This window comes from Battus philenor, unplaced genomic scaffold (assembly GCF_028537555.1).
Source record: "Battus philenor isolate CCGP_79_NKW_IND1 unplaced genomic scaffold, ilBatPhil1.0.hap1 SCAF_6, whole genome shotgun sequence".
NCBI classification, from domain to species: Eukaryota; Metazoa; Arthropoda; class Insecta; order Lepidoptera; family Papilionidae; genus Battus; species Battus philenor.
The window spans coordinates 13003127-13016664 of record NW_027181726.1 but is presented as its reverse complement, the minus strand read 5'-3'; the positions used below and the strand labels follow the sequence as shown (position 1 = coordinate 13016664).

General features: G+C 31.3%; 2 protein-coding genes across 2 annotated transcripts; one reads left to right on the top strand and one right to left on the bottom strand.

Annotated features, from left to right (window-relative positions):
* The first annotated feature begins 578 nt into the window (after positions 1 to 578).
* On the top strand, positions 579 to 4154 carry Cox10 (Cytochrome c oxidase assembly factor 10). Its single transcript, XM_068773202.1, has 8 exons — positions 579 to 710; positions 902 to 1030; positions 1532 to 1742; positions 1819 to 2014; positions 2153 to 2328; positions 2743 to 2922; positions 3492 to 3626; positions 3700 to 4154. Exons 2-8 carry the CDS (start codon positions 941 to 943, stop codon positions 3972 to 3974), a joined length of 1263 nt encoding a protein of 420 aa, XP_068629303.1. The 5' UTR covers positions 579 to 710; positions 902 to 940; the 3' UTR covers positions 3975 to 4154.
* On the bottom strand, positions 4124 to 12997 carry dre4 (SPT16 homolog, facilitates chromatin remodeling subunit dre4). Its single transcript, XM_068773201.1, has 17 exons — positions 12824 to 12997; positions 12642 to 12752; positions 12042 to 12203; positions 11316 to 11615; positions 10475 to 10890; positions 10252 to 10396; positions 9961 to 10120; positions 9026 to 9265; positions 8723 to 8921; positions 8255 to 8652; positions 7904 to 8117; positions 7117 to 7371; positions 6891 to 7038; positions 6299 to 6428; positions 5391 to 5661; positions 4765 to 4938; positions 4124 to 4370 (listed from the first exon to the last, which is right to left on the bottom strand). The coding sequence occupies exons 1-17, from the start codon at positions 12890 to 12892 to the stop codon at positions 4364 to 4366; spliced, it is 3399 nt and encodes a 1132-aa protein (XP_068629302.1). The 5' UTR covers positions 12893 to 12997; the 3' UTR covers positions 4124 to 4363.
* Positions 12998 to 13538: the final 541 nt, after the last annotated feature.

Sequence of the window (13538 nt, the reverse complement as noted above, 5' to 3'; positions counted from 1 at the left end):
AGATAATTTACAAACGGTAAATTAATAGATGTATTATTTGAAAAGCTCAATGAGCAGTACAACGTTGTCATGCGTTTCCATTTTTATTGAGAAAAAAATTTTGTCACAAAATTTTAAAATAGGGTTTGTTTTCTACTATTCATTCATGTATTTTAAGTTAGTCATGGTTAGTTAGTAGAGGTTATTTCTGTTGTATCACATAAATCTAATAACGTGAAATTTTACATGTCTTTCAAAACTTATTCTTTATTGATTTAAAAAATGTTCGTGATTAACGTATAAATACAATATACAAAGCAGCGTAAACCGTATACGTGATATAAAGGCTTATAAGATGGACCGTTCAGAATAGAACTATAGGTAAATGGGGAAATTCAATTTGACGAATACACAAACCATAATTTATTACTTAATGAGGATATTCTCTAAAATTTATTATGTTTTTTTATGAAATATATCTAGCTAACCATGTGTTCGTGATATAAACTTTAAAAGACAGACGATGTAGTATTGGTATTTAAGGTTCTGGTAACTGATTATGTCTATTGTCATCTGCGTACTTGACGTATGACGTCTTTTGGACCATAGGTTACATGTATAACCTATATACTATTTTGAATTGAAGTTTTATCAGTTATATTATATTCTAAAACTTCTTCTGATTTTTCCTTTATTTAATACCTTAGCAACAAGATATTTTAATCAATTAAGTAAGTAAATATGTGAAATACATGCAGTTGTTTTAATATTACGTATAGTTTACCTGAAGACTAACAATTCTGGTAGTAAACAAATCAACAAAATATTATATAATTTTAAAGAATTTTTTTAAATGCTACTTATGATAAACGTAACAAAAACTTTATGGCGTAGAATGTTAAAAATATAAACTTTTTTTTAGAATGTTAACTTAAAATATCGTACGCAATTATTCCTCACGATGACCTACCTCAAAGTTATGCACTGCAGTTTTTGCCTTAAACATGGCATATACGGTCTTTCTACAAAATCGCTGCTGTTAAAAATTGGTGTAAGTAGTGGTTTTTGATATATTGTATTGAATCATTAAGACTCATGTACTGGTTAAGACTAATCTGGTAATTTTTTCGTTACTGATACACAATTTTTCTTTGGAGGGCAAAGGTACAGGCAGATCTACCATGTGTTCTATAAAGATTACTATCTACTTTCTATCATAAGGATTCTGGGTGGATAAAATTGTGTTCTTCAAATACCTAATAAGAAATAGCTGTTTCGGGTTTTTTAAATACTAAAAAGCACAAAGTTGAGTAGCATTCAGCTTATCAATATGACATTCCCACAATAGTGCAGTGTTAAATTGAAAGCACATATGAACATAACCATTTAAAACTTTGGGTGGTTTGCCTAGTTATTACAGTAATACCTACTCTGACACTGAGAATTACCACTAGAATATGTTATATTGATTAGATCCTTCTGAGTAATGTTGTAAAGGTTTTCCTATTGATTAAAACAGTTGTTTAATCACATTATTCTCTTATACTTTCAGCATGGAAAACCAATACAGCAACTGGCTAAAATATCAACTTCACATTGCTGGAAAAGCAAATTACCAATCACAACCCAAGCTCAGACTTTGCCACATGTGAAGAACAAAAATGTGCCACAAGACACAAGAATATGGAAAGAAACTCCTACACTTGATGTTAAAGACAATGTAGGCAACTACTGTATGATGCTTTCAAAATTTCGTTTAACATGTATGTATTTTTTTATACAGTTAAGGATTATTAAATCAAGCTTGTGTATAAAATATGTGTAAATTGATGTTTTCAGCTCTAGTAGTATTGACATCAATGGCAGGCTACGCACTAGCTCCTGCACCATTTCACTTCACAACATTTGCCTTATGTGCTGCTGGAACCGGCTTAGTCTCATCGGCTGCAAACTCTATTAACCAATATCATGAAGTGCCATTTGATGCTCAAATGTCACGCACTAAAAATAGAGTGCTTGTAAAGGGCCTATTGGAGTGAGTATAAACTATTTTCAGAATGAAGTGAACAAAATAATACATTTTCATTATTATTCATTTACTAAACTGAATTAAGTTTACAATAATTTTTTTATCATATCAAATTATTTATAAAGATAAAATTCTTATTTGCAGACCTGTACATGCCATCAGTTTTGCTGCTCTTACTAGTGCAACTGGTCTTAGTATATTGTATTTCGGAGTAAATCCACTAACAGCTGCTTTAGGTGCAGGCAATCTTATACTGTATACATCTGTATACACACCCATGAAGAGAATGTCAATTCTTAACACTTGGCTTGGTTCCGTAGGTTAGTTGTTACATCTTTATTTTTTTAAACCAAGTAAAATACCAACTAATTAAACATTTTTTTTTCTTAATTTGACAAATTTTAGCCTTCTACTATGTATCTCCCTTTATTGTTTATTAGGAATCAGCATTCCTATAGTGCGTAACAATTTAAATTACGATTAGTTCCTTGTTTAATAAAAAAAAAAGAAATACATAAGAAGAGATAAACAAAGTTGGAGTAGTACCCATTTCATTTGTTACTAAACAAGCATAAAATTGAACAAATAATCATTTGCAGGAATCCTTTGGGTCCTCATCTTTACTTGCAGGGCTGAGGGCAGAAATCCATGTTGTCCAAGCTTAGCTACTTCTATTAGATAAATATTAGTTTTTACAATACAATAATCATGAAACCTTATTAAATCATTTCTAGTGGGTGCAATACCTCCATTAATGGGCTGGGCAGGTTGCACGGGCAGTTTAGACGCCGGCGCGCTCGTTTTAGGAGTGGTTTTATACTCATGGCAGTTTCCACATTTTAATGCACTGTCATGGAATTTGCGTCCTGACTATTCGCGTGCTGGATACAGGATGATGGCAGTCACTGATCCAGGTAAGAAATGTAGTGTACATACAAGCACAAGAACATTTGAGAGCCAAAATCAACCTTTTTTTCCAAAGTAATGTTAGATAATAGGAACCAATCAAGCTTAGGTTCATGACTCTTAGGTACCCCTGAATGTGAATAGTACATGCAATTTCAGAGACAGCTCAAACCATGGTCACTTCACCCTGCGGCTTGTTAATCTATGGAATGTTTGGTTAAATTATTTTTAGCTTGGCACCTTTCCATTGCAATAAAATATATAATACAATGAATTGAGCAGCAGTTTTTGAGAGAATATACAAGCTATAAAGAGATTGAGCGCCTTTAGTACTGTCACCAGCCTTTAAGTATTATATCAACAAAATATATACATTGGTATTTTATATAAAAAGTATTTTGTTCTAAAATTATTGGTCTTGATATTTATTTGTATTTTTTTCATAATGCCAGCACAGTTAGTGATAATGACTACCAATACTTAATAAGTTAATTATTTGCATTTTTTTACATTTAATTTTTTAATGTTAAAATAATAGTATATACTAAATTAAGTATCATATAAAATGTTATTTCAGGTTTATGTAGACGAGTTGCTCTAAGACACACAGGCATTATAACAGCGACATGCATTGCATCTTCATACATGGATGTGACAAATATGTGGTTCGCTTTGGAATCCTTACCATTAAATATATACTTCATGTACTTAGGTAAAATCTAAAAATATGTAAATGGGAAATATGTACTAAATCAATATTTTTACTAATAATATATTTGTTTTAGCTTGGAAATTTTACAAGAAATCAGACAGCGGTAGTTCAAGAAAACTATTCAGATTTTCTCTTATACATTTACCTGCATTAATGTTACTTATGCTAGTCAACAAGAAGTATTGGAGTGCAAGCGATACTCAGGAACATAAGGAAATATTAAAAGTGCAAGATATTAATAAGTTACCAGAGTCAAAGAGGATTACAGTATTGCCACGTGGCCCCGTCGTCGCCGCGCAACAAGCCGATACCTATCAAGTTGACGAACGAAAAACTACAAATTTGTAGATAATTGTTGTAGTTGTAAATAGTGTATGAACATTTTGTTAATCCAGCTTGTGATGTAAGATAATAAATCAATTCCTCGCTAGATTGTTACAAATAATTAATTTATTTTGTTGCTATAGTTCTTGTTGTGGCTAAGACTTAAATGAATTACACAATTAATAGTAAATCTTATATTTATTTTGTTTTTCGTTTGTATAATTTAAATTACAAAGAATCGTGGAAATATTAAAATAAATCTACATTACATACAAACATTCAGACAACTCAATTTGAACATGGAAAAAGATGGACATTGGTTTAAGTGTGGTTTTTATAACAACTTAAATAAAACTTAACATCATCATTGAAACTGAAAACCCGTTTCTTCACACATTATTAATCTTGGTCAATTATTTCCTGGAACAAAAGATTTTAATTAATAATTATTTCAATTAATATTTAACAATGCTAACATATATTATGTGCCACATCTTATACGCATTGATTTACACTTCCGTAAAATTGTCACGCTTTTTGGTTTTACATTCATCTCTTATTCTATTTTCTATAAATAAAAAGTAACTATAAATTTTTAAAAATAATAATGGCAAAATATGTACACAAACACTGCAACATACCATCAGTTAAGACTTGAAAGTTCATAAAAGTGACCAGCGTCAAATAACATTGCAAAGATGTTAGAAAAAATTTAGTGCAGAATTCAACAATGAGGTTAGTATTACTTCCATTGTGTAAATTTGAAATGTTAAGGATTCAGTAGATTATTCATATTAAAGAAAAACAAACTTACTTTGCCTTCTTGGAACTGCGTTCGTGCTCCCGGCTGTCGTCCCGTGAACGTTTGTGGGACTTACTATCACTTGAATGGTGCTTTTTGTGGTCCCCATTGGACTTGCTGTGGGATGACTTATGATCTCTGTCGTGATGCGACGACTTATGGTGTTTGTCACGATTCTTTGAAGGGCTAAAAAATAAAAATCAATAAATTCTTAATACAATCAATCAATATTTTAAACTTTGATTTATACAGATTAGTTAGTTATAGGTGTAAAAGCTTTGGGAGTCAATTTCTAGTTCAGTTTGTGAACAAAAAGCTTAAAGGTTTTATACCTTTCTCCAATCAAACTGTATAAAGCGATTAATTTGAAATGCGGATTTCTTGTCTAAAATTGGACAGGCCAATAACTCTTAGAAGTATCAAGTCTGGAGAGACAATAATTTAATTAATAATAATAAAGGACATGTAGTACCCCAAATTTTAAAAATGCTTTTTATTAATATATATTTTATAACATTATTCAATATGTCTGAAACTATTGATTTTTCTATATAGTACATCATACATTGGTTATCCTCTCATTCTGTAATTCAATTTATAAAACATTTGTTATTAAACTATTTATAACATGATCTTACCTGCTGCTACTGTGTTTTGATGGACTCTTATGGCTTGAGCTTTTGTGGTTGGAACTAGAACTCTTGTGACTTGAGCTTTTGTGACTGGAGCTCTTGTCGTGTTTGCTCTTTTTACTGCGCCCTTCCTCGGAGTCGAAGGAGCGCGGCCTATCGCGTCCTCCTTTTCTTTTGCGGTCGAAGTCCTCTCGGTCGTAATTACGTTCCTTCTTATCTTCCTCGGCTGCTTCTCGCTCCAGATCAGACCAATCTTTACCTGATTCTTCATCTTCCTCTGAACAAAACAAAAACAATAATAATCAATACTTTTTTTCAATAACTTACTTTGGATTCCTTGAATCAGTTCAATTTATATGTTATCAATAAATTGAACTGATTCAAGGAATCCAAATCAAGTTTTTTATATGTTAATCAGTTCATATGTTAGTGATATTAATATATTCTCGTGCTCTCTCATATCTTTTAAAAAACAATTTCGTTCCAAATTATTGAGTACATGCAATGCAATTTAAACCATAATATAAATATATAAACAAACATAATATAAATGTATAAACCATAGTCTTTGATCCCTGTTTAATAATGTCTTTATTTTTATTTGTTTTTTCATTGTTTGACTATAAATCATTACATGTTCTCAGTGAGATAGTTATAAGGTATCAACTGTAAATAATCTTATATTTCTAAGCTTGTACTTTCTTACTGCCTTTTGTTACTGTCTATCTCCAATAAAGTAAATAAGTAAATAAAAAAAATTATAATACAGTATATTCCGACAGTGACAATATCCTGGCTCAGATAATTACATTATTCATTAAAATTTAATTGTTAAACTTGAAATTAATTTATCAATAGCAAGTAACAGGTTTCCTCTCGTTTTTTAACAAATTAACAAAACAATTGTTACCTACCTTCACTGTCGCCAGAACCTTCAGATGCGTCTGAAGCTTCCGAATCATATTCAGAATCATCATCTGACTCTTCTTCCGACTCCACATCAGTTGGTTCATAAGCATCATCTTCTTCTTCAGATTCTTCATCCTAAAAATTGCAGATAGAAAATTAAAAAAAACTTGTTAATAGTTGTTGCAATTTTTCTCTTTATACACAAGCCACCGAAGTTCAACATATGCCATCCAGTCTGGTTTACCATATAATACATTTATCATCATCATTGCAGCCTACAGATGCTCACTGCATGACATTGGCCCCCCTAAGGATCGCCATGATTCGACCAGTGTTGTGCTGCCCAAACCCTGCAACTTCCCATGACCATAACTGTCATCAAATCACCTAGTTTGGATTATACATTATGTTTGGGATATTTTATTGTGAGTGTGTGGTAGCGATAGTATTATGTAACTTTTACACATTATACCCAACTTATCAGGAATCCAGGATACAACTTACGATAGCAAAGCTCTCTTTGCGCAATCATGTACTTGATAGAAGTTAGTTTTTTGTTTTAATCATAATAAAAATACACAAAATGTCAAAATATACCTGAGCAGCATCTTCCGCATCTGATTCTGGATCCAAAAATGACCAACCACCATTATCAAAGAAACCCTCTATATCGTCGGTAATAGTTTTCATGACCTTTGTCCAATTGAGAGACTGTATGCCTTCAGAATATCGAATATCACATGAGCTGAAAAATAAACAAGAAATTTAGAATAACTGTAAAAAAAATACATGCGAAATTAATACATAAAATCAAAGTACTCACTTAAGCCATTCCTTTACATGATCCAGCATGTTCATGGGGACAGCATTTACCATGGCAACCTTTTTAGCATAATCTTTAAAAACAAAGACCATGTCGAAATTTTTGAGGTGGAATTGAACACGCTCAAAATGCACAAGTTCAACATCTTCAAGGGCAATGACAAATGGTGGCCATTCCGTGAGATTCACTAGTGCACCCGATGTTGGTTGCAAAAGGACTGTACTGCGAAAAGGTGCTCCCGGAAAGCCTAATTCTCTGGAAATTGAAAATGATATAATCAATGAACATATTAATGCGAGAACCCTCTCGGGTTAATATTTAAAATAAGTAAATATTCTCTTGGCTAATGTTTTTTTACATGCATTTTTTAAGTTAAAGGAACTAATTGCAGTGGGCATCAACAATTATAAAAAAAGTATAAAGATGTGTTTACACAGTGCAAATTTTTATAAATGTGAGCATGTAACAAATTTCATGGTTATCTAAACATGTTATCTCACACTATTCATGCACAGTCTTTTTTTCCTCAGTACATTTTACTCATTTCCACATTAAATGCTATAACTACCAATTAGAATAATTGTACATTTCCTAGTAAAACCATTGAAAAAAAATCAGTTCAAAAAAACTTGCAGCTTTGTAAGTGGTTCTAAACACACCCACTCTTTTATTGGCAATTGTTCACAATAAAATTTGACAATGAAAACATTTTTTACATATTGAAAGTTAAACATATTTTTTACCATGCAATATATCAATTTGCATTTCATACTTAAACATATCATACCTGAATGGCGTGTCAAACTCAACCTCCTGCTTGGTCATGTTCTCTACGCGCTCACAGAAGCTCTTAAATGCAACCTTAAGTTTATGCCGGAGCTCACGCTCGCTCTGCTCTGCAGCCAGGTCATCACGGTCATGCATGTGCTGATGTTTGCCTAGATCTGTAGTGATCTCACCCACTTCTGTGTAGAATTGCACATCCACATGTTTCTTTTTGCCTGTAATTTCATAATATAAATATTGATATAAAATCAGTTAAATATACAATAGCAAATGTATGTTATACATATATGAACTTAATCTGACAAACATTTATTATAAGTCATTGTTAAGTAAAATATAGCAGCAAACTTACCAAACATTATAGCATGTTTTAAATGAAAATGCAATAAAATTATCATTTCTCCATCACACGGTTGGAAGAAGGCATTCTTTATATTATTGTACAAAATATCTACTTTGTCACCTCTAACTGATGTAAATCTAAAGCCATTTGTGTGAGCTTCTAACGATCCACTCATTCTCTTTGTGACTATGTTAGGTCTAATGTACAGATCTTTAAGTTTTGGATTGCCTTTGCTCTGTGAGAGAACCAAAGTGTCCTGTTTTACAAGATCCTCTTTTTCTCTTTCTTCTGCTTCTCTAGTTTTAAATTTCTTTTGAACTTCTTTTATTAAGCGGAAACCTGTATTAAGGTTTGAAGATGGAGGCGATATTTCACCTGGTTCTTTTGTATTTGTACTTCGGTATGTACTAAAAAAAAAGAAAAGTTAGCTAAAAATTAACTAAAATAATTTTGAAAATACATGACATTTAAACTTACACTTCTTTAACAAATGTAGCATCAGGTTGTGAGTAATTCCCACCTTCGTTTCTGCCCATGGTAGCACCAGGGTGGAAAAAGTTTATTCTAAGATAAGTGTAATCTCCTTCTACCGATTGTGAGATATTCTTTATAGTGGAGATATGGAATGGTACTGGGACACCAAAAATTGGCAGAATGACAGTCTCGTATTTGCGATCTAAAATAAAAAAGCAAAAAAACATTACAACCAACAACATTTGTTTAAAGTAAACAGTAAATAGGTTTGGATAAAATTTGATGAATTAATAATAAAATACTTACCAACATATAATTTAAGCTCTTTTACTTCATTCTCTCTTGGCATCTGGCTAACACTTTTGTATGAAACAGTACTTTTTCTTATCTTTTCACTGTCTTTACCACTGGATTGTTTAGCAAGTCGCTCTTTAGCTTTTTCATTAAGTGCAATAGCCAATTCTCTCTGATGTTCCTTTCTTTTTTCTTCCGAGGAATGTTCTGTTCTAAGTTTTGATTCTATCACTGCAGTTCTTTTACCCCGACCTAAAACATTTTTAAATTATAATGAAAATGTTGGGTAATCAAATTTATCAACAACTACATTAAATAAACGTTATGTACTACTACTATTTAACAATATAAAGAATTAATCCAATTTTTTTTGTTTACAAGTATACAATAAGGCGATTTATACATGCAACTACAAAAAGTAGCTTTTTGAAGAAAGAAATAACTCACCTCCATTTTCTATCCGTCCAGGTTTGCATGTAAGTAAATAAAATTATGTAAATGACATAGCAAAATAAAAGCAAAGTCATGGAAACTACTTTTAACACAATTCAAATTCAATGTAAAGAGAAATCATAGCTTTCAAGAAAAACTAAATGTTAAATTTAATAAACCTAGTCAAAACACTGTACAGTTTTAGTGTGGTTTATAAAGTTATCTTAGTGAAGTAAATGACCCTCCTGAAAAACAAATCTTTAATCTTGGGTCACCTTTGATGGTGGACTAATTTTATTACCATCAGGTGTTAGGAGTAATGCACTTTTCACTGTTTCAAAAAAAAAAAACAATATGTCATAGCCATAGGTGCCACTTATAGGGTCACAAGATAAGCTGAAAATTAATGCTTATGATATTAATTCTTTGACAATGATATGAGAAACAATTTATTACAAAAATTGTATGGTTTTAAGCATGGATTACTATTTTCTTCACTCTTGCTAACAACTCACCAAGTATTTCAGTCTTGTTTTCCTTTTCCTCTTCTTCTTCCTCATCATCATCTTTTAGGAATATGCCAATGTTTTTGATTTTCTTTTTGGATTGTGTAAGTAGAGAAGCCGGTTGTTCTTCATTTACTAACACAGTGTCACCAATGAATAGTGCATATGTCTGAAGCAATTAAAATAAATTTTCTTACATAAGCATATCAATTTGTGAAGTTTTATTTGACACTTCTCACAAGTTATTTCAGAATAAGCTTTAATTCTGAAAGCAATTTATATAAAAAAAAATTGTATTACCTTTCCTTCCTTATCTGTTGCTGCAGTATTGGTGAGATTACCCAAGCCAATATTGATGTTAAAGACCATCCCCTTTTTAGCTACTGCTGAAGTTTTGGGTCCAATCACTATTGAGCTTTCACGGAATTCAATACCCATAGCAAACCTATTAAATAAAACATTGTTTACTTTAAAGTGTATAATTGTGTAAATATACTTTAAAAATAAAGTTTTATGTACTTACCCAAATGATTTGGTAAGGTTATCAACCAAATCAGGTTTATCTTTCTTTGCTAATTCAAGTCCAGCTTCATAAACTGCTGAAAGCTTTGCTCCAGCGACAAGGCGTTTCATGACCTCTTCTTCGAGGTTTAAAAGAAAATTATAATTGCTCTGTATTTCATCGGTTGGATTAACCAACAATGTACGAACAATGTTAGAACAGTAGGATTTGTACCGTGCACCCAATGAGCAAACAATAGAACCAAAATGTAGGTGATTTTTATCAGACACTGCACTGAATTTGAGACTATAGTTTCCTCCTGATTGTATTATAGGTGGATAGCACATATCAACTTGACTTGTGTCTACACCGGTAACATACTTTTTATCAGATATTGCAGCTTCAACGCCTTCAGCTAGTTTTGAATGTTTTACTTTCTGAAAAAATATGTACAATTTTTTTTTAATTGTTGTATACTTTCTTTTCCTTCTTTTTAGCCTATAAAGGTGGACCTTTATGGGCTGAAAAAAGATACTGGAAGGCAAAGGCCTGATTCTTATATAACAGTAATAATTAAAAAAAAGTGTTGGAATTCCTAGCTCTTAGAATAGCAGTGCATGGACGTTATTAGGCCCCAGATTAAACATGTTTGAAAGTAAGTACATGTCACTTACAGATAAAGCAGAAACCATCAACACAAGACCATGAAAACTTAAATTACAGATGCATATTAACACATCTTTGCTCATTATCACTAACCTAAGATGAGTTGTACATTTTACAATATCCAACCTTAACAAGTACATACAATGTTATAATAAAATCAATTAAATGAAAGTCAATTGTAGAGATCAATGCTTACCTTATCCGAATCAATAATCTCCATTATCTGGTCTTTTAAGTATTTTGTAAAAACATCCATTGTAACTAAACATGCTTTTTTTATTGTTATAATTTCGGAATCTTCTTTTGGAGCCATTAGATTTGCTATTGATGAACTGATATCTACATTTTCAAATTTTTCTGCTTTCATAGTAGCCTTCCAGCTTTCACAGAACTCACCGGGGTAATTGTCTTTTGCAAAAACCCCAAGTGTCTTACCTGATTTCGATTTTTTAATTTCTTGTACGAGTTTGTGAAAATTTTCTTTGTCCTTATCATTCTGTGAATAAAAAACACTAGTAAATACATAAAAAATAAGAGACCAGAAGATTCTATTCACATACTAGAATTTCTTTAAGCCTTTTCTTTAATTCTTTTTAAAAAGTAACAAAATTAATTCATCTTTAATTATAAATTTTTATTCGAACCCCACAAGAGTTTGAAGAGTTGTAATTCACTTAAACCAAAGTTTCACAAGTGTTAATAGATTACTACCATGAAGTGAGGATGTGTATTATTAGCGCTGCTAATGATCATCATTATATATTTAAATAAAGCATATAGTTATTACACTAACATTATGTAACCTAAAACTAGACTTGAATAAAAAAAAAATATCCTAAGTGTTTTTCACATATTGATTCTACTGGTGAAAATTGCATTGTAAGGAGGTACTTAACAGGTTTTGTAAATATTCCATACTTACTCTATCTCTAATAAGAAGCTTAACAGGGGGTAGTTCAGTTTCTTCTTTGCCATTTTCTATTTGTCTTAGAAATTCTATTTTTTTCTTACTGGCCAAAAAGCACATGCTGTTCTCTGTAAGTACAGTTATTGTATCTGGTAACTCGTATCCAAATAACCATGTCTGAAAAAACAAAATGTCCATATAAAGTCAAAATATTTAGTAATTACAAATTATCACAGTAAACTATATGTCAACAGAAACGGTAACTACATGTCTGTAGTGAAAATGAATAAAAAAATTGTGTATAATAAAAATTAAAATATATCCTTGAAAAATGTAATCTGTCCATGATACAATTTAATTTAAAAATATCGGTTAATATGCTGTAGTTGTTTTTTTGCGAATTAGGTTCAAAACTAGGTGTTTTCACTTTGGGCACATCAGTAAAACATAACTCTGTACCAGTTATATGAAGAAAACAAGTATTTCAAACTTCATATTTTTTTAAACTAAGATTAAAATTTCCTTTTGAGCAAAGTTAATCTGTAACAGCAATAACAAAAATTTTTTACAACTAAAACATGTCCATGCGCACACTATAAAAATAAGAATATGCACCTGTAAAGCTGTTGATTTACTGTATAATGTGTCTTCGTCGACTCCAACACAGGAAACCAAGCAATCAGTCTTGGCTAAAACATCATCGCTTTTTAAATCGGCAGCTGCAGCCTATAACAATTTTTAAATTGAGACAAGGGAATACAAATTGCGAGCGTTAGAATCTACGCGTTGTAACGCACCTTCCATGACGCATACAATCTTTTCATGCGCCGATAAAATGTCTCTTTGTCCAATGATATATTAGACATTGTGGAAATTAATAAAAAATAATAGTAAAGTAAGTTTTTACGCCACAAAAATTAAAAAATTATTCACGATCGTATACATTACAAACTTTGACAGCAAACAAGGATGGCGGGCGTCCGTGCTTAGCTCTACATTGTCTATGAAGAACGTTTCGTTTTATACCTTTTCTTTAAACATCTTTATTTATTTTCTTTGCGGTGATGCCTATTAACCACAAAAATAACTTAAGTTTTAAAATGGCGATATATTGCAATTTGCGCAATCATACTGTTTATTTTTTTTTAAAGTAACATTGCTACAGTTCAAATAAGGACTGAATGTTTAGTTGATACAGCATCTTACCAACATACGTACTATTAATTATCAAATATTCTAACGTTCCGTGTAATATTCATTTGCAAGTTATTTCGCCTCTAACTACGCATTGCCATTAATTCAAAATATTGCTGAGAGTAGTAATTTTCAAAAGATTCAGCTTTCTAGCATTTAGCCTTCAACCAGTTGAGTATATTGGCACGTTAAAATCTAGCGTTACAAGAGTTCTGATGTAGAGTAAGCAGTTAAATTTAAAACTTTCCATTAAAAAAAATTATTATATATTTGGCATTTATAACTTGACCAGGTTAGTGATGTCAAAACGTAAAAACC

What these genes read in the sequence shown, in the direction of transcription:
- dre4 (XM_068773201.1), bottom strand. Translation starts at nt 12,892, where the DNA reads ATGTCTAATATATCATTGGACAAAGAGACATTTTATCGGCGCATGAAA. An exon ending in GATTGTATGCGTCATGGAAG is followed by an intron (nt 12,753 to 12,823) that starts GTGCGTTACAAC and finishes AAATTGTTATAG; the next exon opens with GCTGCAGCTGCCGATTTAAA. An exon ending in AGATTATTGATTCGGATAAG is followed by an intron (nt 10,891 to 11,315) that starts GTAAGCATTGAT and finishes ATATTTTTTCAG; the next exon opens with AAAGTAAAACATTCAAAACT.
- Cox10 (XM_068773202.1), top strand. Translation starts at nt 941, where the DNA reads ATGACCTACCTCAAAGTTATGCACTGCAGTTTTTGCCTTAAACATGGC. An exon ending in CGCTGCTGTTAAAAATTGGT is followed by an intron (nt 1,031 to 1,531) that starts GTAAGTAGTGGT and finishes TTATACTTTCAG; the next exon opens with CATGGAAAACCAATACAGCA. An exon ending in CTTGTAAAGGGCCTATTGGA is followed by an intron (nt 2,015 to 2,152) that starts GTGAGTATAAAC and finishes TCTTATTTGCAG; the next exon opens with ACCTGTACATGCCATCAGTT.